This window comes from Ursus arctos, unplaced genomic scaffold, assembly GCF_023065955.2.
Source record: "Ursus arctos isolate Adak ecotype North America unplaced genomic scaffold, UrsArc2.0 scaffold_17, whole genome shotgun sequence".
Classification (NCBI taxonomy): Eukaryota; Metazoa; Chordata; class Mammalia; order Carnivora; family Ursidae; genus Ursus; species Ursus arctos.
The window spans coordinates 26604394-26629103 of NW_026622841.1; the positions used below are offsets into that span (position 1 = coordinate 26604394).

At 43.4% G+C, this 24710-nt stretch overlaps 1 protein-coding gene and 1 pseudogene across 5 annotated transcripts in view; one reads left to right on the plus strand and one right to left on the minus strand.

The window, feature by feature from the left end:
• Positions 1-24710, minus strand: part of HAUS1 (HAUS augmin like complex subunit 1) — a 43990-nt gene that overhangs the window by 8705 nt on the left and 10575 nt on the right. The window contains exons 7-10 of one of the 5 annotated variants that reach the window (XM_057313111.1): positions 23944-24015; positions 23656-23703; positions 22254-22314; positions 10862-12979 (exon numbers count right to left, since the gene is read on the minus strand). In XM_057313111.1, coding sequence (XP_057169094.1) covers positions 22264-22314; positions 23656-23703; positions 23944-24015 — 171 coding nt within the window. In that variant the 3' untranslated portion in view covers positions 10862-12979; positions 22254-22263. Of the gene's footprint in view, positions 1-10861; positions 12980-20376; positions 20886-21087; positions 21913-22253; positions 22315-23655; positions 23704-23943; positions 24016-24710 lie in introns of those variants that run through there. The other 4 variants (XM_026496239.4, XM_026496240.4, XM_044382979.3 and 1 more) reach the window with 4 other exon arrangements.
• On the plus strand, positions 6114-10808 carry LOC113253376 (60S ribosomal protein L9-like; annotated as a pseudogene).

Here is a 24710-nt window from a genome sequence, read left to right on the forward strand (position 1 = left end):
CTTCCTCAGGCCACTCTTCCCAGTCCCTCCCTCCTGTTCCCAAGGAGCTTCCCAAATTAACTACCTGTGTGCCAGCTCTTGTCTCAGACTCTGTTTTTTGGGGGGCACCCAAACCCAAGCTCTCCTTCCTCTCTTCTGTCCCCTCCTGCCCAGTCCCCACTTGGCCTCCCCTCTTGTCTTTGCTGGTCTGCTCTCCTCCTTTCAACGTATATTCTCCTCCCTAGTCTACCTCAGAGACAGATGGTGTGTCCCTGGGCTTACTGAGGGTGAGGAAGTCGACATTCTTTCACCACACCATCCCTTGGGAGCTTTGGCTCTGCACCAAGGTAGAGGGGGGGCAACAGGGACAAGAGAGGGGCTAAAGATGGGAGAGAGATGTTTGTGGTTTCTAAGAGGTCTTAACTGCAGTAGACTAGCTGGGCCTGAGAGAGAGAGAGAGAGAGAGCGAGCTCTATTGATCTCCTGGCATTCTTGGGCACCTTGCTCCCGTGGCCCAGTGTTGGCTAGAGGGATCCTTCCTGTCTGACATAGCCTCACCCCCACCCCTTACCCGCCTGGGTTCATTTCCCTGCAGAGCTTCTCTGGCCTCCCTGGGTGCCTCACCCTCCCGTGCACGTGGCTTGACTTTGAGCAGCACTCTATTCTCCATCCTCATTGAAGGAAGGGTATAATTTTCCTTTACTGGGACCTTTAATCTCTGGAAGGGAACATCCAATGGCTGAAGGACTCACCTTCTGGGGCTGCCCCAGGCTGCTGAGAGGACAAGTCACCATAAAGTCTTGAGAATGATAAAACCCTCTCCCAAATTGCCGCACTCTAGACAACAGTCGAGGGGACAAACGAGGGGATAAATTTTGGACCAGTTTCAGATCTTGGCAAAATTTCTGAGTCAGAAGAGGGGGAAAGGGAGGAGCATTTCAGGACTTAGAGGATCCAGAATTCATTTCTAGTGGATGATAATCTAGTCCTCCCAACTTAAGTATGCAAGAAACACCACTTTCTTTATGTCCTAGAAATCTATTTAATTTCTACTCCAAGGCCCCCACCTGGCAGGAAAGTCCATGTCAGTCATTGCTGAATTTTTTAAGATTTTGAGAGAGAGGGAGAGGGAGAAGCAGACTCCCTGGTGAACAGAGAGCCCAATGTGGCTCCATCCCAGGACCCTGGGATCATGACCTAAGCCGAAGGCAGATGCTTAATGGCGCCCCAAGTCATTGCTGAATTTTCATTTCCCTTCCTCACTTAGGACTCCAGATCTTAAGTGCCCAGAAAGGTGGGGTGGGGGTCTTGTCTTCTACCAATGCAGATACATGATTTGCTAAAGCCCAGTGATGGGTGGCAGCTCGCTCTGTTTCCATGTCATTTTGGGGAGCAGAAATCTTTGCTCCCGCCCCATAAAGGAGGACTGGCCACGTCCATCATGGATGGCTGTGCAAGGGTGAGGGCACCCACACTTCTCTCCCCTTCTAGGCCTTCATGTTTTCTTCTCTCTCAAAAGCCATCCCCCCTCTTTACTCCTACCCTTCCCACACAACACACACACACACACACACACACACACACACATCCCAAACCCAGTGAGTTTAGATTTTTTTCAAAGGACAGGAAGTCATTGAACTCAGGCTCCTCTGCTTTACACCAAGCCCAAATGAAGGAATTACCAACCAGCCAGTCCACTTGAAATGGAAGGGGTGGGGTGGAAAACTATGAGAAACACACAGATTAATATATCAAAATGTCATCCTGCCACTCATTAATACTCCAGCCCTTTATGGACACCTGCTTTGGAGCCAAGCACCAAGAACTAGGGACACAGATGTGACCAGAAGAAATCCTTCCAGGCGCAGCGCTCAACCTATCTGTCCTAGTGGAGAACACAGACAGGACGGTAGGACAGAATAATAGGAATATGTACCCAGAGTCATAGGAGCTGACATGAGGAAGCTGCAAGCATGACCTGGGCCCCAAGGAGGACTCAGCTAGGAGGAGACCTCTGAGCCAAGACCTGAAGAATGAAGAGAATTTTGCAGCATAGAGGAGAGGAAAGGTGTAATAGGTGGGGTTCCCAGTGGAATCTAAGAGCCAGGCCACCCTGGGAATGAGTGGGCCTGGATGTAGAGAGCTCACTTGGGAGCAGTGAGGGCACCACTGAGAGAGGGGTTTAATATGTAACATGGGCTATGGTGCTCTTTCCTTTTCTTTCTGGGGTGGGGGTGGAGGTGCAGTAAATAACCCCGCCTCTTCTCCTCCTCTAGGTTGGGACCAATTGAGAAATAAGACACAAGAAATAGATGAACGTTAAATGTCAACTTTATGGCAGATACAAACTAGATTGGAGGACACGGTACACAAGCGCCATCCCGGCCACTGCAGACGGACATTCACGTGGCAGCAGACAGACCTGGACAGACTCAGCCCTCCCCCCTAAAGCAGGTTTGGTGCATGACAAGAGGCTCTGGATATACACCCTCTGGAGGCAGGCAGGTCCTAAAGAGAACAGTGTATTAGCTCACGGGGGCGGGCATGGTGAAGTGCCACAGACGGGCTTAACCAACAGAAAGTTATTTCCTCGCGGTGCCGGAGGCTGGAAGTCCAAGGTCAAGGTGTCAGCAAGGTTAGTTTCTTCTAAGGTCTCCTTGGTTTGCAGAGGGCCTCCTTCCTACTGTGTCTGCACGTGGCCTCTCCTCAGTCTGTGTGGTCTGTGTCCTAACCTCCTAAGGACGCAGACCGTGGTGGACTGGGACGCACCCTAACCACTCCATTTTAACCCAATCCCCTCTTTAAGGGCCCTGTCTCCAAATACAGCCACATTCTGAGGTACGGGGGTTAGGGCTTCAACATGTGAACTTGGGAAGCTGGTCTTAGTGCAGCATGCTCAGTTCCTTCCGTCCAAGTTTCCAACCAGATGTCTTTCTTCCAGAGACAGAGAGGCCAGGGAGACTCCAGGAACGGGGCTCAATGGAGCCACCTCCACGTGGACACACGAGGAGTAGGGAATAGAGGTTCCATGTCACACCTCACGCCCACTCTGTGGGTGCTCACACTATTATTGTTTTTTTGCATTAAAGGACGACCCTACACTTCTGTGGAAATCAAACGTGTCGCAGCACTTGCCCATGCATGAAACAAAGCAAAGAAAGAAAGGTAGGAGAGTTTCCAGGAATCACCTAATCCCCCTCCCTCCTTTACAGGTGAAGAAGCCAGGTCCAGAAGTTCAAGACCCCGGCCACTCGACTAATCAGCGGCCACCTGTCTTCCAACCATACCAAGTTCACTTGATGTTAAGGTCCCCAACACAAAACGCTCCTCCGTCCTTACGGGCTCTCGGGCACAGTGTCCATGGTGAAGATCAGCACGACTATTCGAAAAGGGAATTGAAGTAAACCATTCTGAGAGGAGCTAGCTGCCCGGAAGGGGCTGGAGCTGCCTGGCCTGGGCAGTGCGCTGGTTTATACTGCACCCCCAGTGGCGGCAGAGACGCCGGTTCGCGGTGGTCCGCAGCTCATGCTTCCTGTCTGTGCACATCATGGCTGAAGAGCCAGAAGACTGGGTACGGTCATTATTTCAGACTGGGTGAAGGGGGATTCTTCAAACGATAGAGCCGTGAGCTTGGCATCGATCTGAGGCCTCTGCTGGGCTTGTCTGCTGGCACGTCTCCCCATCCTCCAGGGATCTTTCAAGGTCATCTTGAGCACTTTCCTCTCCTTTGTCCTCGTATTAAATTGGTTTCCAAGTCCTCTCACATCTCCTTCTTTTCCATTTCTGTTGCCACATCCTGGCCTAGGCCCTTATCGCTTCATGCTGGTCTGGACTCATGTGTCGGGCAGGGTTGAGCACAGAGGCTGGGAGGCAGCTCAGAGGCTATCTTGCAGATCAGGCTGCAGGGTGCCCTTGTTTTTATCTCCCCTCCCCCTCCATGGCCTGTGTCTTCTGTCTTATCAGTCCCCCTCACACGGACCCCCTGCCTCCTCCTTCCACCAGCTCCTAGCTCCTCACCCAGCCAGTCTCGCTGCCCACCTGCTCACCACCTTGCCGGCGCCTACCCCTCCCCCACCCCCTACTTCAGGTTTCAATTAACTAGCTGCCCATAGAAAGATTCCAGCAAATGTATTCTCCCTGAAATAGAAGTGACCCATAACAAGGCTTAATGAGATCATCCCCTAAGGAATTTAATAAGGGACAATCGCTTCAGCCAGTCAAACGAGCCTGTCAGCTGTGTCTGAGGGAGTATTTGGGGGAGGCAAGACTGAGAATTGATGCGCCACCTCTGGGACATGTTAGTGGTCTGGGGCCCCTGTGACAGGCGACAGGAGTGTGGAAAGTAAGGGGACATGATGGATTGGCCTGGTGGGAGAACACACAGGCACAACCTCACCTACTTCCGAGTTTGCCAAGAGCTCACAGGAAACCTGATGCCCTCCCTGACTCAGCTACCCGTGAGTTCCCCAGGTCAGTTCCTGAGGTCTCCAGCCCAAGAACTTTAGGTGTCTGGAGATGAAGAGTGTGAGAGGGGATCTTTTGCCTCTTGCTAAACTGACAGAGATGGGGGCGAGTGCCCAGTGCGGCGAAGCTTCCCTTACATAGCACGGAAAAGAGGATGCTTGTTTTTCCTGCTTCTGAAAGATGATCGCTCCTGCAGCCAGGAGCGATGCCAACTGTGGTCAGCGTCCAGCCAGGCAGCCGGGTCACTGGGGACTCAGGGTGAGTCCTCAGTTGCCTGCATTTTTCCTGCTTGTGCAGCAGAAGCCTCAGTGGCTCACCTCCTTGGCATCCACAGCCCCTTCCCCGCATCTGCTCACGCATGAAGAAAATCGTTCTCCCTCCTCCCAACACCAAAACACCCAGGATCTGCCCCGTAGATGCAGTCTTCAGAGCCAGAGCTGGAAAGACATCTAGGTGCGACCAACCACTGCCCCACTTTGCAGATGAACACCCGGAGCCCAAGGAGGTTAAGGGATGTGTCCAATGTGCTGATTCTCTATACAGCATAACCAATGACCACAATCTAGTGGATTAAAACAACACACACTTATTATAATGCTCAATTTTCATGGATCAGGATTCTGGGTTTGGCTTAGCTGCATCCACCGTTTCCCAGTTTTGCTATGCTGGAATCCAGGTATCAGTCGGGGCTGCTGTCTCATCAGAGCCTCAAATGGGGAAAGATCTGTTTCCAGGCCCCCTCAGGCTATTGGCAGAATTCCCTCGTGGGCAGAATTCATCTTCTCATGATTGCCCGACTGAGGTCCTGGTTTCTTGCTGGTGGTCAGCTGGATACTCTCCGTTACTAAAGGCCCATAGTTCCTTGCCACATGGCCTCTCCAGAGACCCACTTACAGCATGGCAGCTTCTTCAAAGCCAACATCTGAGAGTCTCTGACCTCAGGGAGGGCCTAGTCCCTCTTTAAAACACACACACACACACACACACACACACACACACACACACACACACACATTATTTACTTATTTGAGAGAGAGGGGGCAGGGAGGGGCAGAGGGAGAGAATCTCAAGCACACTCCCTGCTGAGCTCAGAGCCCAACCTGGGGCATGATCTCACAACCTTAAGCCAAAATCAAGTCAGCCACTTAATGGACTGAGCCACCCAGGTGCCCTAACCTAGTCCCTTTTTTAAAGGCTTTTACCTGATTAACTCAGACTACTCAGGATAATTTTCCCTTTGATCAGATAAAAATCAGTTGATTTGAGATTTTAATTATACCTTTAAAATCTCTTCACCTTTGCCATATTCTATTACTTAGAAGCAAGTCACAAGTCCTTCCCATACTCAAAGGGAGTGGATTATACAGGGCATGCATAATGCAGGCCACCCTAGGGTCTGTCCACCGTATCTAATATCACATAGCTAGATAATAGGAAAGATAAGATATAGAACCTAGATTTCATTTAAAAACAGGTCCTAGGGGCCAGTTATGTTTCAGAATTCAGAATCTTCGATTTTAGAAAGACAAGCAGGTACTTACACCATAGACTCAACGACTCACGCAGTGGAGTCTGGGACCACACCCTGTGACCAAGTACTATAGATTTCTGCAGTGGAATACATGAGTACTCACACCAAGGGGTGCACATAGACCAAAATTAGTGGCATCATGGTTCAGGTGAGGTTTTGCTGCCAAATGAGTTCAGGTCAGATTAGTTTTGCCAAATGAATTATGAAAGACCTTTGCGTTTTTAGAGCTTGGGAAATTCCAGAAAGGAACTGTGGACATAGAATAACTAACACCCATCAGGTTTTTGCTCTATGCCAGTCTTGGGCTAGGTCTTGTGCAGTCTCACAACCCTGTGGAAGGAGAATATTTTTGAGATACTAATCATTTTCCTCCCTTTCCCTCTTCTCGTTCAGGCGGGTAGGAAGACGGCTGAAAGTCTCTGTTGCTTATGTGTTCCCAAAGCTGCTCAAGCCCCAGACTGGGAAGGGGACGTGGGGCTCTGACAAAACACCTTAGACAAGCAAAAAGCAAAACAAAACAAAACAAACTGGAAATAGATCCCTCATTCTAGGCTAGGAAAGAGAAGGACTGGGCTTTCTGGAAGCACCACCTTCACTGGCAGGACCCCAAGGGTCAGTGCTTCATAGTGCATCTGGAGAAGCTATTGTCTTGGGTGGCCTCCTGAACGCTTCCCCTGGAACCGAGGGAAGGCACACCCTAACCAGAGGCTCTTTGCCTTGGGGCTGTCCTTACTGCTCTCTCATAATGTGCAGGCAACGCCCCTCTCTGTAGCCAGAACAAGTCTGTTTCACCCCTGCCCATACAGGGCTGGTTGTTGAGGAGATCTGGCTCCATAAATGCTCACTGACTGACTCCCCTAAGTAAGGACTTGAAAGAGGTGGGTGTGTGGGTGCCCTAGGCCCCTCCCTGTGGGGGTGCCTATGCAATTAACTTCTTCTAAAGTGTTTGGTTTGGGAGACCCTCTAATCTACTTCATTATGGTCCATGTCAGTTTCCATGACATCATCCTCCACTCAAGGGCCTTGTGATAAACTGGTGGGATCCCCAGGCCTGGAGAGGGAGAGTGGTTTGGGTGCTGGGCTATGTCTCCGTTGGAGAGAATCCCACCATGGGGATCGGAGAGCCCCGGACCCCAGGGGATAGCTTTTCAAGGAATTGGGTTTGTCCTTTCTTCCCCTATGAAAGTGTTTTTTAAATGTGACTGCCCTCTGGTGGCTGAAATTATACATGTAAATGCCCAGTGCCTTCAAGCACAATTCAGACCTGATTGGATGGCACGGAAATGGAAATGAGAGAGTTTGCAGGCCCAAGCTACTGAGTTTGGGATTTGGGTGGGAGAGTGGGAAGAAACTCCCCTTCCTGCATTTTTTGGCACAAAGCCAGATTTCAGGCACTGAACTGGACCCGGATCATTTTGGCTATAAGCTTCTTGAGGGCTGGAACGACTTCTGCTTTGGCTCAGTGTTCTGTCTGAGTGCCTAGCAGACGGTCTGGCACACAATAAGTGCTCAGAAATACTCACTGAATGAAGGGATCAGCTGCAGACATGGCTCAAAGAGAGCAAACATAGCCTCGTTCATTTTTATCTTATTTTGATGCCTCTTCAACAGATGCTGAAAAGGCCTTTGAGAAAATTCACCATCTATTATTTACTTATTTATTTTTAATTTTAATTTTAATTTTTCTTAAGTAGGCTCCGACAGAGCCACCCAGGCACCTCTTTTATTTATTTATTTATTTATTTATTTATTTATTTATTTATTTATTTATTATTTTCTTATTATTTTTTAAAAAACTTAATAAAATCAGAATAGGGGAACTTCTTTGACATGATAAATAAATAAATTGGAACTGAGGCTTAAAGGTGAAATACCCTTAGAGGGAGAATTTCTATTCAACTCAGGAACACAGTAAGGCTGTTCCCTTTGGTAGACTGTATGTTCTAAAGTGGGCCTCAAGGATATCTTCTATCCCACGTGCTTTTCTTAGAATGTAATACTGACAATCCAACCGCTGGGTAAGGAGTCTGTGTTTCTCCCCTGCCCTTGACTCTGTGGGTGGTCTTTTGCGAATCTGCTTGGACAGATATAGTATGGTGTAAGTGATGCTTTGTGACTTTTAAGGTTAGATCATAACACTGCAATACACTTCTGCCTTGCTCTGTTGAGATGTTCACTCTTAAAAGCCAGCTACCATGTTGGGAAGGAGCCTAAACTAGCCATCATGGAGCGATCACTCGGAGAGGTCATGTGTAAATGTGCCGGCCAGAGCCTGACAGCCTGAGACCAGCACAACTATCGGCCATGTTGAATGAGGACATCAATGATTCCAACCAGCAGCCAGTGAATCATCCCCAGCCTTGAAATCTTCCCAACCTGAGACACCAGAGAGCAAGGAGCAAGGATAAGTCATGCCCACTCTGCCCTGTCCAGATGCCCCATCTACAGAATCCATGGTGGTTTTATGTCAGTGTAGGGGTAGTTTGTTATACAGCAATAATGACTAAAACACTGACTGTTACCACCATCACCACTTTGGTATTACCATAACATGAGAGTACCTCCTAAGAAAAAAAATGAGAAGAACCAAAAGTGATAAGGAGGAAGTTAATTTACCATTATTTGCTGTGAAATAATTACATAACTGGAAAAGCCAAGAAAACCAACTGAAAAGGTATTAGAACAATAATTCAATAAGGGGCTGGGTTCAAAATGAAATTTATTCCCATTTTTTACTTGCATTAATGACCAATGAAAGTTGTGACTCCCATTGTCAACATATCCATAACATTGGAATCAATTCTCTTTAGAGACACCATGAGGGGAGAATACACACTGGTGGCCAGTTTAGCAAATAAAAATACAAGACACCCAGTTAAGTTTGAATTTCAGATGAACAGCAAAGAAAGCCCCCTGTCATACCCGGCTTCATACATTTTTCTAAGAAATCCACTTTATTCCAAACAGATACTGTTGCTCAGAGAGCAAGTCTAGACACCTTCCCTCTGAAATTTTTTCCTTGGGCAATGACTTTATTAGATGAACCAAAGGCTTAGAGCTTTTCCCACAACATTTGCATCTACCTGGTGTTGAATTGAATGCGTGTGTTGGTACTTCTGTCCCATGTGAATAAACGAAATGAAAGAAGAGAGATGAATTACAATGTTTACACTTAAAAAAAATATTTATTTATTTTTTAAACTAAGCTCTACAACCAAGGTGGGGCTTGAACTCACAACCCCAAGATCAAGAGTTGCATTGCTCTACGATGCTCTAGCCAGGTGCCCCTACGATGTTTGCACTTTATATGTCCAGAGTTGCAGAGGTCTGTAAGCCAGTTACAAACATATGATCGATTGATATCAGGTTTGTGAGATGATATCTGCTTCCTAGAAAAGGATGTGAACTGAAGTATAAATTTCAGACCAGATGGGGTGGTACAGAGAAATCTACATTAAAGTATAAAAGTGGGCGGATTAATCCTTTCGCTGAGAACAACTGGAAAGGCTAGAAAAATGGAAAAGGAAAATTCTGTTTGAAGGCATCGGAGAGCTGCCCAGGCAGCCAGCACTCAAGGAGCCAAGATTCCAGAGAGAAGGGAAATTCTAAGAACCGAGTGTTTTAGGGGCCAAGATGGGCCATTTTGGCATGAAAATTATTGAGTTAAAAAGCAATCAAAACCCAGCAAATTCAGGAAAAGCTCTTTACCTCCCCAACTGCCTAAAAGAATTCATAGAGGACCTGCTCCAGGAAAAGAGATATTACCATAACTACATTATGATATGAACTAGTTATGGTGGACAGGGAGGAACATAGCAAGGCCTGTTTGATCAAACTCCTCTCTATGTGCCATTGTTTTATAGTGGCCCAGCAAACATTCATTTACCAAACATTTACTTTTTTTCATCGTCTTGTAAATTGCATGTTTTCCTTTTGAAGTCCCAGACCTCTACCCCCTTTTCCTTGGTTCAAACTGACATATATACTCTATTTTGCCTGTCTTTGGAATTTCCATGTCTGTGTGGATTCCACGTATGCAGGAAAATTTTACTTTCTCCTGTTAATCTGTTTCATATCAATTTGATTCTTAGTCTGGCTGATTCTTCCTTTCCCAAAAGGGACAGGAAATTCTTGCTACCTGACCATATCTTTCCCCTTTGAGAAATGTGAATCATAAATGGCGTGGGAGAGGAAAGCCGAAAAGCTGGGCAGTAATACAACAGAAGTGTCTCACAAGGTTCCTTTTTTGCCACATCTACTGTGAGAGTGAGGACTGTTCTCATCAGACTGTTGACGTTCCAGAAAATGTCGACATCCCTCTGAAGGGATGCACTGTTATTGTGAAGGGCCCCAGAGGAACCCTGTGGAGGACTTTCAAACGCATCAGTGTAGATCTCAGTCTCCTTGGAAAGAAAAAGAAGCAGCTCCAAGTTGACAAACGGCAGAGAAATAGAAAGGAACTGGCTACCATTCACACTATGTGTAGTCATGTACAGAACATGATCAAGGGTGTTACACTGGGCTTCTGTTACAAGATGTGGTCTGCGTACGCTCACTTCACTATCAATGTTGTTATTCAGAAGAAGGGTTCTCTTATTGAAACCCAAAATTTCTTGGGTGAAAAATACATCCATCGGGTTCAGATGAGGCCTAGCATCACTTGTTCAGTATCTTGACCCCAGAAATGTGAGTTAATTCTTGAAGGAAACGACATTGAACTTGTACCAAATTCAGCTGCTTTGATTCAGTAAGTTAAAAACAAGGATATCAAAAAATTTTTGGATGGTATCTATGTTTCTGAAAAAGGAATGCAGTTCAGCAGGCTGATGAATGAGAGCTAAGTTGCCCAGCTACAGAAACAGCAAGATGCCAGATGATTCCTCAGACTTATTTGTGATATTTTATTTTTTATTTTTATTTTTTTAAGATTTTATTTATTTATGTGACAGACAGCCAGCGAGAGAGGGAACACAGCAGGGGGAGTGGGAGAGGAAGAAGCAGGCTCCCAGCAGAGGGGCCCGATGCGGGACTCGATCCCAGAACGCCAGGATCACGCCCTGAGCCGAAGGCAGACGCTTTAACAACTGCGCTACCCAGGCGCCCCTATTTGTGATATTTTAAAGATACGATAAAAGCTGTGTCTTGATTTTGGGTGGTGAGGGGAGGAGTGTCTAACAGCAGCAGATTAACAAGAAGATTAGTAATCTGGAAGATATTGGTACAAATATCCAGACTCAAGAGGGAAAAAAGAAAACATTGAAAGAAAAAAGGACGGAAAATACAGAAAAGGGTGCAAGAAACATTTGCGATAACAGTGAGAAAGTCTAATGTGGGTACTTGGGAATACTAGAAAGAAAACAGAGAATAAAGCAGAAGCAATGTTTGAAGACATAATGGCTGAATTTTCTCAACTAGATGAAAACTATCAAGCCACTGATACAAGAAGTTCCATGGAACTTAAGAGAAGTTCAAAGAAAAACACACCTAGAGTATCATGGGATTGCTGAAAGCTAAAGAGAAAATCCTAAAAGCAGCCACAGAAAAAAATACACATTACTTTCAAATGAACAATGTTAAGATGAACAGGCGACTTCTCAACAGAAATGATGTGTAGATAGACTCTTGCCGTGGCCCCTGTGATTCTTGCCTCCTGGTGTTCGTGACCTGTATGACCCACTCTTGAGGATGGACAGGGCCTGTGGCTTCCTTCTAATCAAGGGAGTAAGTCAAAGGTGATGAGAAGTACATGATTATGTGAATACCTGAATGATGAGATTACACGGTTATGTTATATTAGATCACAGGGGGGTGCCTGGGGGTGGCTCAGTCAGTTGAGCATCCAACTGTTGATTTCGGCTCAGGTCATTGTCTCAGGTGGTGGGACTGAGCCCTGTGTTGGGCTTCTTGCTTGGTAGAGAGTCTGCTTGAGATTCTCTCTCTCTCTCCCTCTGCCCCTTCCCACATGCATGTGTGTGCACGCACTTTCCCTTTCTCTCTTTCTTTTTCTCTCATATAAATAAATAAATCTTATTTTTTTAAAGATTTTATTTATTTACTTATTTGTCAGAGAGAGAGAGAGCACATAAGCAGGGGGAGCAGCAGAGAGGGAGAGGGAGATGCAGGCTCCCTGCTGAGCAAGGAGCCTGATGCAGGACTTGATTCTAGGACCCTGAGATCATGACCTGAGCTGAAGACAGATGCTTGACCGACTGAGCCACCGGGTGTCCCAATAAATAAATGTAAAAAAAAAAAAAGAGAGAGAGATCATGGCATCTGTCTACTGCCATCTACTGAAGTCCCACCTCCCTTGTTGGCTTCCAGAAGTAAGTGGCCATATTGGAGGATCTCACTTGGCAAGGGACTTTGGGTAGCTAGCTACTCAGCGCTGAAGGCACCTCAGCTGACAGCTAACAAGAGACTAAAGCCCTTACTCCTACAACTTCAAGGAAATGAATTCAGCCAACAAACTGAATGAACATGAAAGTCTTTTCCAGTCAAACCCCATATGAGAACCCAGGCCAGACTAACACCTTAACTGCAGCCTTGTCCAGGACCCACATAAGCTGTGTCCAGATATCTGACCCACAGAAATTGTGAGATGATAAATGTGTTTTGTTCTAAGATGCTACGTTTGTGGTAATATTGTTAAACAGTGACAGAAAACTAAGACATGATGGGAGGAAGAAAATATTTGAATTATATATTCAAAGTGCTAAAAGAAAATAGCTGATAACCTACAGCTATAAACCCAGCGAAAATAGCTTTAAAGATGAAGGCAAAAAGCACACACGAAAGAGGAAAAGATTGATAAAGTGGGTATCGACATTAATTCTGTTCGTCAAAAAGATGCCATTAAACAAATAAAATGGCGGCCTTCTCCTCCAGCCTCTTCAGTCTTAGCTGCAGGAACGAGATGACGTCTCAGTAAGACGCACACGTTGTGCCCTCGCTGTGGTCGTCAGGACTACCACCTGCAGAAGTCGACCTGTGGCAAATGTGGCTGCCCTGCCAAACCGAAGAGAAAGCGTAACTGGAGTGCTGAGGCGAAAAGATGAAATACCACTGGGAGGGGTCAAGTGAGGCACCTAAAAATTGCACATGGCAGATATAGGCACGATTCCACGGAGGAACGACACCTAAACCCAAGCGGGCAGCTGTTGGAGCATCAGTTCACCTTAAGGATTTCAATGATTAGTAGCAGAATAAAGATTCTGGTTTTGGAAAAAAAATTTTTTTAAACAAAAAGAATAAAAAAGTACTATGGCAAGCCACAAAATGAGAGGAGGTATTTGCAATACTTCGAGCTGATAAAGATCTCATATCCAGAATAAATAAAGAACTCCTACAAATCAATAAGAAAAAGGCAAGCAGCCTAATAGAAAAATGGACAAAAGACTCAACAAGCACCTCACAAAATAGGGTACCCAGATGGTCAGCAAGAATGAGGGGCTGACCTGTGCATTGTAGCATATTTAACAGCCTTCCCCTAGATGACAGTAGCACTTTGTTGGTTGTGACAACCGAAGACGTCTCTGGATACTGCCAAACGTCTCCTGGGAGGAGACATTAAACCCCCTCCCCAGCCACTGAGAATCACTGCTTTAAAGCAGTCAAAATAAACAAGTTTGTGCTGTATGCAACATTGCCAACCAATGTCAAATATATAACGCACGAAAACAGCTAGACACAAAATAGGTAACGCTGTATGATTTCACTTAAATAAAGTTCTAAAACAGGGTAAATTAACCCACGTGATAGAAGTTGGGGTTTTTATTACCTTTGTGAGAGTGATAACTGGGAGGTGCACATGGAAGGTGGTCTCTAGGTGACAGTCTACGTATGTATCCTCATTTGGGTGATGTGCACAAGGGTATATTCACTTGGTGAAAATTCATCAAACTATACACTTCTGATTTTGCCACATACGTTCTTTTTCAAAAAGAAAGTTAAGAATATACATTTGTGGGCACCTGGGTGACTCAATTGAGCATCTGACTGTTGGTTTCAGCTCAGGTCTTGATCTCGTGGGTCGTGGGACTGAGCCCTGCGGTAGGCTCTGCACTCAGCACAGAGTCTGCTTGAAAATTCTCTCCCTTGGCCCCTCCCCCAAATCATGCTCGCTCATGCACACTCTCTCTCTCTGTCAAATAAATAAATCTTTTTTTTTAAATAAAAGCATATACACTTGTAAACCTAGGGACAAAGAAAGACATAACTAGAATATGAAGCAAATGTTAAGAAGAGTTACTTTAAAATCCAAGCAGAGGGAGTCTGACATCTCAAATTGGAAGAGAAATAAAACTGAACTTTGTTAAAACAAAAAGTGGCAGAAAGAGAAGTGGAAAAGCTGAATAAAACGAAAGGAAATCTAATCTCTGCAAATCTGATTTCCACAGAATGGAGCTACAAGAGAACATTCAACCCAGGACTGGGAGGTAAAAGGGTTTCTTCTGTGCCAGGGACTTCCAGTCATCCCCCTGTTAATTCTTCTCACTCACCCTTAAGTAACAAAAGCCCAAATTTATTCTGTGTAACAATGTGCCCATTAAAATACTACATTTTCTAGCCCACCTTTGCAGCTGGGGTTGTCCGAAGTGATGTGGACTTGAAAGCTGGTGCTGTAGCAACCATGATATGACAGTGAAGTGACATAATGCAACATTATAGGACATGAAGATGAAAACCAGTGCTAAAAAATAGTGAATCAGGGGCGCCTGGGTGGCACAGCGGTTAAGCGTCTGCCTTCGGCTCAGGGCATAATCCCGGCGATCTGGGATTGAGCCCCACATCAGGCTCTTCTGCTATGAGCCTGCTTCTTCCTCTCCCACTCCCCCTGCTTGTGTTCCCTCTCTCGCTGGCTGTCTCTATCTCTGTCAAATAAATAAAATCTTAAAAAAAAAAAAATAGTGAATCACGCAGAAGAAACCGAAGTCCCTGATGACCAGAGAGGCCCCCATCTCCACCCTGAACTACCTGCTTCTGGTATTCTACATATGAAAGATAAACCTCTTTTTTGTTTGAGCCATGGTTTTGTGTTTTCTGTTATACGCAGTTAAATGCCATTTAAAACAGATGCAATGTCTGAGAGGAACCTGTTGGCCAATAGAGAGCACTTGGTATTGGGAACTTGTGCCAGTGATCCCAGGCAGCACTACAACAGGGGTCCCCATTAAAGAAACGGGATGAGACAGGGACAACGAAGTTATCAGGAAGGCTCCAGAATCTATACACACACACAGGAAAACCTGTAGGCTGACTATGTACCATGTCTCACACACACATGACAACTATTTTTCAAGTATCTGTTGTTGCTGTTTTGATGAATAAACTCCAATTGATATAAAAATGGTATTAGTTTCTTTTTTTTTCTTAAACATTTATTTTAGAGACAGAGTGAGAGAGAAGGGGGGAGGGGCAGAGGGCGAGGGAGAGAGAATCCAAGCAAACTCTGTGCTGAGCGTGGAGCCCAACACAGGGCTTGATCTCACACCCCTGAGATCATGACCTGAGCTGAAATGAAGGGTCAAACGCTTAACAGACTGTGCCACACAGGCGCCCCCAAAATGGTATTATTTTCTGATTTCATATTAGGTTTTAGTTACTGTGTATTTTCTCGATCATTGATACTAATTTCGCAATGTTAACGTAAGGAAAATTGAAGCTCACTACAGTTTAGCTAAAAGTAGGTGATACAGAGCAAAGATCCTTGGGCTGGGAAATAAGCGATCTGGGTTCTAATCCCAACTTGGTCAGTGACTCGGTATGACATCTGGGCCATCATTTTACTTCTTTGGGCCTCAGTTTCCTGGTCTACAAGACTAAAATTTGGACTGGACAGTTCCTTCCAGTCTGATATTCTGTGATTTTATAAACTGCCTTCTGAGACTGAGGGGAAATTCTTATTTATCTTTGAGGCTCCACAGCCTAACAGACAGTATTTAATAAAGCTTGTTGCTAAATAAGTGAATGAATGGAATGAGTGATAAGGGACGGAGGGCAGCTATTATATCCTCTGGACACCTGAGAGTTTACATGGCATCTTTAAGGTCACATTGCTAGGACGCACAAGAACAAGGTTTCGAGCTCAGCGTCTGAACGTGCTGTAGAAAATGTGGATCCTGAAAAGGCAGAGAGAGCAATTCTTTTTCCCAACACAGCGGAAGCAGGCTGTCAGCCCACGACCGCTGCTGCAGAATTCAAAGAACTGTAAATGTGAGACCTGGGTGCTGTAAGATAAACCTAAAAATATGTATCTGTACAACGTAAGAGGAAGCTAAGGTCAGAAGGACCTGCGTGCATCACGGTACTAAATATAGCTGGCACAGTGGCCTCTTTGGGTGGTGTCTCATCAAAGCCAGGACATGGAGACACAGGGTCCTAGCCAGGCTGTGGTGCGCCATCCGTCATGTGCGCCCGTGATCAATCACAAGAAAAAGATCCCGCGGCAACCAAACAGGCTCCAAGGACATCCACACACACAATCCTCAGTCTGCTCCTAAAATAGCTTCAGACACATTTTGATGAGGAACATCTTTTCATTCATGCCACACTTCTTACCCAGTATCGAGCTTCACAAGCCTCCCAAGCAGCAGAAGCTGTAATAGCTAATCCCATTCTGCTGGAAACTCGAGCCCCTGCCTAGGTCACAACTTCTTAATTTAGTAGAGGCAAAGGCAAATCTCTTGCGAGTACTGCCCTTCCCACAGGGCAGAACGTGGGGCAAAGCACAGTGATGCTTCAGGGCTTGGACCTCAAAATGCATTGTCCCTAGGTTTGTGCCATGCTGGCTGGACTAGCTCAGACCCCTGGATTTGGAGGGGAAAAGTTTCATAGACCTAGGAATGGGAGCCTCATGAAACAGTAAAAGCAAAATGGTCAAAACCAGGCATCAAAAGCTGGCTTCAGACAGAGACATCTACACACAATGTATGGTCCTGGATTGCAAAAACAATTGCTCCGAATTTTTATATATATATATATAAAACCTTTTATCCGCCTGAGCATCCCACAATTTTTTTTGAAGATTTTTAAGTAATCTCTACACCCAGTGTGGGGCCTGAACTTACAACCCCAAGATCAAGAGTCGCATACTCCATGAACTGAGCCAGCCAGGCGCCCCCCCCAGTTTTTTAAAGTCAGGTTTACACCCAACACAGCACCTGAACTCATGACCTGGAGATCAAGGGTCATACACTCTACCGACTGAGCCAGCCAGGTGCCCCTGAGCGTCCCACATTTTTAAAAATTGAAGCATAATTAACATATAGTGTTCTACTAATTTCAGGTGTACAACATATCGATTCAACAATTCTATACATTACTCAGTGCTCACCATGGTAAGTGCGGTCAGTCATCATCTGTCACCAAACATTTTCATAGTCTTACTGACTATATTCCCTATGCTGCACTTTTCACCCCTGTGAATTTTTTATTTTGTAACTGGAAGTTTGTATCTCCTAATCCCCGTTATCTATTTCACCCATCTCCCCACCCATGAAGCACATTATTCAGAGAACTGGAAGAAGTTAAGTAGGGACTATATATTAGATAGTAATATTTTACCAATGTTAAATTTCCTGAATTTGACCATTTCACTATGATTATCTAAGAATGTCTCTGTACTTAAGAGATCAATGCAAAAGTATTTCAGGGCAGGGGCGCCTGGGTGGCTCACTCGTTAAGCATCTGCCTTCGGCTCAGGTCGTGATCCCGGAGTTCTGGGATCGAGCCCCACATGGGGCTCTTCCGCTGGGAGCCTGCTTCTTCCTCTCCCACTCCCCCCGCTTGTGTTCCCTCTCTCGCTGGCTGTCTCTCTGTCAAATAAATAAATAAAATCTTTAAAAAAAAAAAGAAGTATTTCAGGGTAAAGCCATGGTTTTCTATAGATAGACATGCAGTCCAGGTGTCAGAATTAGAGACAAAAAAAACAGAGGCTCCTTCTCATACACTGCCCCCCCAACTCCCATCCATATGGGTATATTTGATGTCTCCAGAAAATATGCAGGTTAGAGACCTAGAAATGGAATTACAACAAAAGGTTTAATTCTGGGCTGCTTTGGATATTTGCTTGCCCACACCCCACATCCACTTCCAGGGATGGGTGCTCACATCACTAACTTCATCTGCAAATAGAAACAGCTCTACTTCTTCTTTTTTAATCTGCATACCTTTCCTTCAACAGCTTATTTACCATATGATTCACCCATTTCAAGTATATAACTCAGGGGCAGCTGGGTGGCTCCGTTGGTTAGGTGTCCTACTCTTGGTATCAGCTCAGGTCTTGATCTCAGGGTCGTGGGTTCAAGCCCCGCACTGAACACTCCCACTCTGGGTGTGGAATCCACTTTTAAAAAAATTAAAAAAATAAAGTACATAATTCAATGGTTTTTGATATATTCAGACATGTGCAACCATGACCTCAAGCGGAGCTCTGTACCCTTTAGCCATCACCCCCTATCTCTCATCCTTCCAGCCCTAAACTGCATCAATTTGCTTTCTGTCTCTGTACATTTCTAGACATTGCATGTCGATGGAATCCTGTAACATATGGTCTTTATGACTGGCTTCTTTCGCTTAGCATAATGATTTCAGGGTTCATCCATGGTGTAGCATGTATCAGTACTTCACTCCTTTTTATGGCTGGATAATACTCCATTGTAGGGATATACCCACACTTCGTTTGTCCACTCATCAGATGGTGGGCATCTGGGTTCTTACGAATCATCCTAATGTAAACATACACATGTTAAGTTTTTGTGTGGATGTGTGTTTTCATTTCTCTTGGGTATATACCTAGAAGTTGAACCACTGGGTCATATAGTAACTTTATATTTGATTATTTGAGACCTTGCCAAACTGTTTTTTGAAATGACTGTACCACTTTAGTGTATGGGGGTTCCAATTTGTCCACAGCTTCACCAATACTTGTTATTACGTCTTTTTTATTCCAGCCATCTTAGAGAATATGAGGCAGCATCTCATTGTGGTTTTGATTTTTATTCCCTGATAACTAATGATGTAAAGCATCTTTTCATGAATGTGCTTATTTGGGTATTTGTACATCTTTACTGGAGAAATGTCTATTTGAATCCCATACTCATTTTTTAATTGGGTTGTCTTTTATTATTAAGTTGTAAGAATTTTTACAGATCCTGGATATAAGTACCTTATCAGATATGTGATTTGTGAGTATTTCCCCTCATTCTGTGGATTGTCTATTCATTTTTTTTTTTTTAAGATTTTATCTTTAAGTAATCTCTACACCCAAGGTGGGGCTCAAACTTACAACTGGGAGATCAAGAGTAGCATGCTCCACCTACTGAGCCAGCTGGGTGCCCCTATTCCCTTTTGATGTGCCCACACCCCACCAAAAGACACATTGTGTCTTTTGAAACACCAAAGTTTTTAATTTTCATTAAGTCCGGTTTATCTATCTCCATGCGGTAAGCTACAGCAGTCATAGGGCTCACCTTGTTTTTTCTCTTCTCTTACGAATTAATGTCCTGTGCTTCTTTGTTATTCAATGTCAGAAGACTAGAGTTTTCTACTTTTTGTTTGTTTTTCTGTGTAAAGCAAGACAGTCAATCTGATTACTCTTCTCCATCAGGACCGGAAGAAGAAATCCAAGTTTTGATATATAGTTCTCATTATTGTTCAGTTCTAAGTATTTTCTAATTTATATTATTATTTGATTTATAGGCTATTTAGAATGTATTTCTTAAATTCCAAACATAAAACTTTTTAGTTACTTATTTTTATCTAATTGCATTGTGATAAGAGAATATGGTGTCTATGATTTCAGAGCTCTTGTAGTGGTTGAGATTCTTTACTGCCCACTATTCGGACAATTTGTTTTCTCCCTAGGTAAGCTCCATGCCCAGTGTGGGGCTTGAACTCATGACCAGGAGTCACATGCTCTACTGAGTCAACCAGGCACCGCTAGACAATTTTTGTAAATGTTCTGGATACACCTAAAAAGAACAGGTATCCAGTGGCAGGTCGGTATAGGATTCTTTATACATCCCTTGGATCAAGTTTGTTAATTGTGTTGTTTCAATATTCTGTATCCTTGGTAATTTTTTTCTGCCTATTCTATCAATTACTAAAAGAAGTATGTAATATATCATACTTGTGGATCCATCTATCCTTACTTTTAAGATTTCTCTCATGTATGGCACATAGAGGTTTTTTAAAAAAACCTATTCTTTCAATCTTTATCTTTTAACTAAAACATTTTCTCACTTACATTTAATATAATTACTGTTTTATAAAATTATGCTGGTACCAAGTTTCTTTGATTCTTACAATGTATATTTTTTGCTCTCCTTTTACTTTGAACATTAATTTCACAAGCTACATTTATCAATTAGCTACTGCAGCTAACAACCAGTCCAAAACTTAAATAAGCTTCAAAAAATCATTTATTATTTCTCATGATATTATGGGTTGACTGTGTGGGCTTCTGGTCTGGGCCGGCTTGGTTGATCTCTGCAGCTGCAGATGGCTTGGCCAGGGCTGGGTAGTCTAAGAAGGCCTTGTCCACATAGCTGGCAGTTGGCAGCCTGCTTGGTCTTGGGTGGGGGCAGGGCTCAGCTGGAATTACTTGTTTCTGCTCCATGTAGTTTCTCATCCTCAACAGTCCAAGTTTCTTTACATAGTGGTTTCAGAATTCCAGAGCCATAAGACTGGGCAAGCTCTGATGCACGGCTTTTAATCCTCTGCTTTTGTTATGTTTCCTATTGTCTCCTTGGCCAAAACAAATCATAAGGCCAAGTCAGAAAGAAGAGGTGGAGATTCGTCTCTTGTTGGGAGAAGTGGCAAATTCACAATATAAAGGATGAATGCCCAGGGACAAGAGGAATTACTGTGGTCATTTCCACAATCAATCTACCAAGCTGCCTCACCAAAAACACTGGAATTAAGTCAAAAGACAAATGACAAACTTGAAAAAAATATTTATAGTGCAAATCACAAAAGATTAATTTAGCTAATATACAAGGATCTTCTATAAATTGTTAAGCTAAAGATCAAATTGCAATACCTAAATGGCTAAATGATATGGACAATTTCCAAAAAAGGAAATACAAATGTCTCTTGTATTTTGTATCTCCACATATTTGTGGGAAAGGAGAAGGAAATTTTTTTTTTTAAAGATTTTATTTATTTATTTGACAGAGATAGAGACAGCCAGCGAGAGAGGGAACACAAGCAGGGGGAGTGGGAGAGGAAGAAGCAGGCTCATAGCGGAGGAGCCTGATGTGGGGCTCGATCCCATAACGCCGGGATCACGCCCTGAGCCGAAGGCAGGCGCTTAACCGCTGTGCCACCCAGGCGCCCCAGGAGAGGGAAATTTTTAAGGTCATTTAGATAATCTGTAAAAAACTGATGGCAAAAACAAAACAAAACAAAACTGATTGCTTCTTTTTTCTTTTTTTTAACTGATTGCTTCTTAATCACATGGTGCACAATTTTTAAAAGTCCAAAAAGGAAAAAAAAAGTCCAAAAAGAAACAGTGAAAAATTTCTTTCTTTTTCCCTACACCACATTTGTGAAGTCCTTTGATTTTACTTATTCAAGATTCTACCACACAGGAATTTTTAATATTTCTGAAATTTCAAATATTTCTATCATTTCATTTATGACTTCTGGATTTGGGACCCATGTTACTGACTCTACGATTTTTAAGAGTCAAAACATTGAAGCTTCTTCATGGTTCCTCTCACTATCTTTTTTTTTTTTTTTTTTTTAATATTTAAATCTTTGATCTTTGGGATTATCCCAACATAAGGCGTGAAGTAAGGATCTAGCACTGTTTGTTGAATTAATCCATCTCTCCACTACTGATTTAAAAGGTCAACTCTTTCATAAACTAAATTCCTGCATATATTAACATTTAGAGGTAGGCAGGTGAGCTGATCAGAAGGAATGACAGCAGAGCCCTGGAGGGAGGAGTGGGAGAAACATAACCAAGTTGCAGAACTCTTCTCTTCACTTAGCTGACCTCATGAGTGACAGCATGACAAATGTCACAATGTTCACCAAAGAGACCCAGCGAGGGACACTTAACTGCCAGCAACACAGAGAACCCACAAAGCTTTTTAATATGAAAACTATGTATTTGGGCACAGAAATGCAATATATAACCAGAAACCACTGTTCATCAACAGTGACATTATTATCTCCTCTAAGAACACAGGAGCAAAGTTATTAAGGAAGGCCAAGAGAAAACAATTCTTTCAAGTCCTATTCAATGTACTCTGTTAGGGAAGACAAAGCTTACTTGACTCTGGTCACAATTCCATCATGTCTACTTTCTTTGTAAGTTCAGCTTCAATGGTATCCTAAAGGAAGAAAGAAACACCATAAATTCTATAAATAAGGACATAAAACAGGTGCTTGAACTTCTAGTGTTATTTAAGTAAGGGAAGCAAAAAAGAAAAACATTAAAACAGAATTTTAAGGGTGCCTGGGTGATGCAGTTGGTTACGCATCCAACTCTTGATTTTAGCTCAGGTCATGATCTCAGGCTTGTGGGATCGAGCCCTACATTGGGCTCCATGAAGAGTGAGCAGTCTGTTTAAGACTCTTTCTCCCTCTCCCTCTGCCACTCTCCTGACTGGTGTGCTCTCTCTCTAAAATAAATAAGTAAATCTTTAAAAAAAAAGAAATTAAAAAAATACCATTATAAATATTAAATATGCTGTCAGATATTTCTTGCTTATGTATCTCTCCCTTATCCTCCACACCCCAAAAGTTTTCAGACTCCTAATTCTAATAAACACCTCAAGGGGGAAAAACCCTTTAGAGAGATGAGTCGCTATATCAGTATAAAGATACATGAACCCATTTTTCCGACATCTACTGCTTGACCAAAGTACTTCTGCAACTTCTCTCACGTCACCTCTTTCCCACTTTCGTTGTCCCTGTCTCATTACTTCTCCCCTTGTCAAAATACGCTAACCAGTTTCTGCAATTTTCTTTTTCCTTCCTCTAATCCACCCTATACACTGATTCCAGAATAATCTTTCTAAAGAATTGTCCTAACCAAAAAGCACAGCTTTGATCACATTTCTCTTTAGCTTAGAAAATAAAGAAACACATAGCAATGTTAGTGGTCCCCTAGAGCCTCCAAGTTCAAACCTCTTTATATTTAAGATCCTTTATATCATAAACCAATTGATCATCTTTAGCCCTACCATCCACTGTATACTCCTAAGCAGCTGGAGTGCATCACTTGCCAAAGTTTAGGCAAATCCTCCATTTTTTTAGCTCTTATACCTTTGTTAATTCTTTTGCCTAAAATATTCTATGTCTCTTGATCCCCCTTTTCCAGCCAGGAAAATCTAGCAAAAATTTAAAAGAGATAAAAAATTACTATGCATGTTTTATGGAAAGAAATATATATATATCCAAAAAGTATTTTAAAAAAACATGGTGGAGTGCGTGGCTGGCTCAGTTGGGAGAGCATGTGACTCTTGATCTCAGGGTCATGAGTTCAAGCCCCACATTGGGTGTAGAGCTGACTCAAGAAAACAAAAAATATTTTTTAAAAAAATGCAACTTTGGGACTGTGGTTTACCTCTGATTAGGAAGAAAAGAAGACAGATGAAGGGAGCTTTAGTTATATCAGCAGTTTTTTCTTTGTTTTTAAAAAATCAGAAGAAAAAAATGGAACTACTTACTAATTCCCGCTTTGCTTCTTCAATTTTCACCTGAGCAAGGGACGGGTTCTTTTAAAGAAAAATAAAACAAGAAGAGGTTATATTGCATCACCCAGGACTCAAGGAGAAAAAGTGCAACAGTTTTTTTCAAAAGGCAAAAACCTTACAGAAGTGTATCCAGTGAACATACAATACTGAAATTAGCGGACTTTAAATAAATCCTTAAACATGGACCTAGTATTTTATGATCATTTAGTATCCTTGGGGAAAGCTGGAGATGACTTTTTTTAAGTTTATAAAAATAATTACCGGCATTAAATCTAAATAAGACTCCAATTTTTTCTTCAAAGGTATAGTCTGTCGTTTTAGTTCCGCCAATTTCTGGGGGTGGAAAAAACACAAGAGTCACAGAGTGACAGAGATATTCATAATGCAACTAAACACAGTTCATTTCTGAAATAAAACATAATAAAGCATTAACATGAAGATATTTTAAATAATGTATCAAATTGTATCAATAGGTCAAATGAGGGTCAAAGATATATGAATAACAAGCTTACTTCCAATGGAAACAATCCTTATAAGATGCTTAAAAGAGCAAAGTTAAACCCCCATTTATTAAGAACAGGATCTTAGTGGGGCGTCTGGCTGGCTAGGTCCATGGAGCATGTGACTCTTAATCTCAGGATTGTAAATTCAAGTCCCACATTGGATGTAGATATTACTTAAAAATAAAATCTTTTAAAAAAAGAGAATAGGGGTGCCTGGGTGGCTCAATCGGTTAAGCGTATGACTCTCAGTTTTGGCTCAGGTCATGATCTCAGGGTCCATGCTTAGCGTACTCTGCTTGTCATTCTCCCTCTCCCTCCCTCTCTGTTCCTGCCCCCGCTCACACTCTCTCTTTCCTCTCTCGCCCTCAAATAAATAAATAAATAAAATCTTTAAAAAAAGAGAGAGAATAGGATCTAAGTATGCTGTCTAGGAGTACAGAATAATCTGATTAGGGGCGCCTGCGTGGCGCAGTCCTTGAGCGCCTGCCTTCGGCTCAGGGCGTGATCCCGGCGTTATGGGATCGA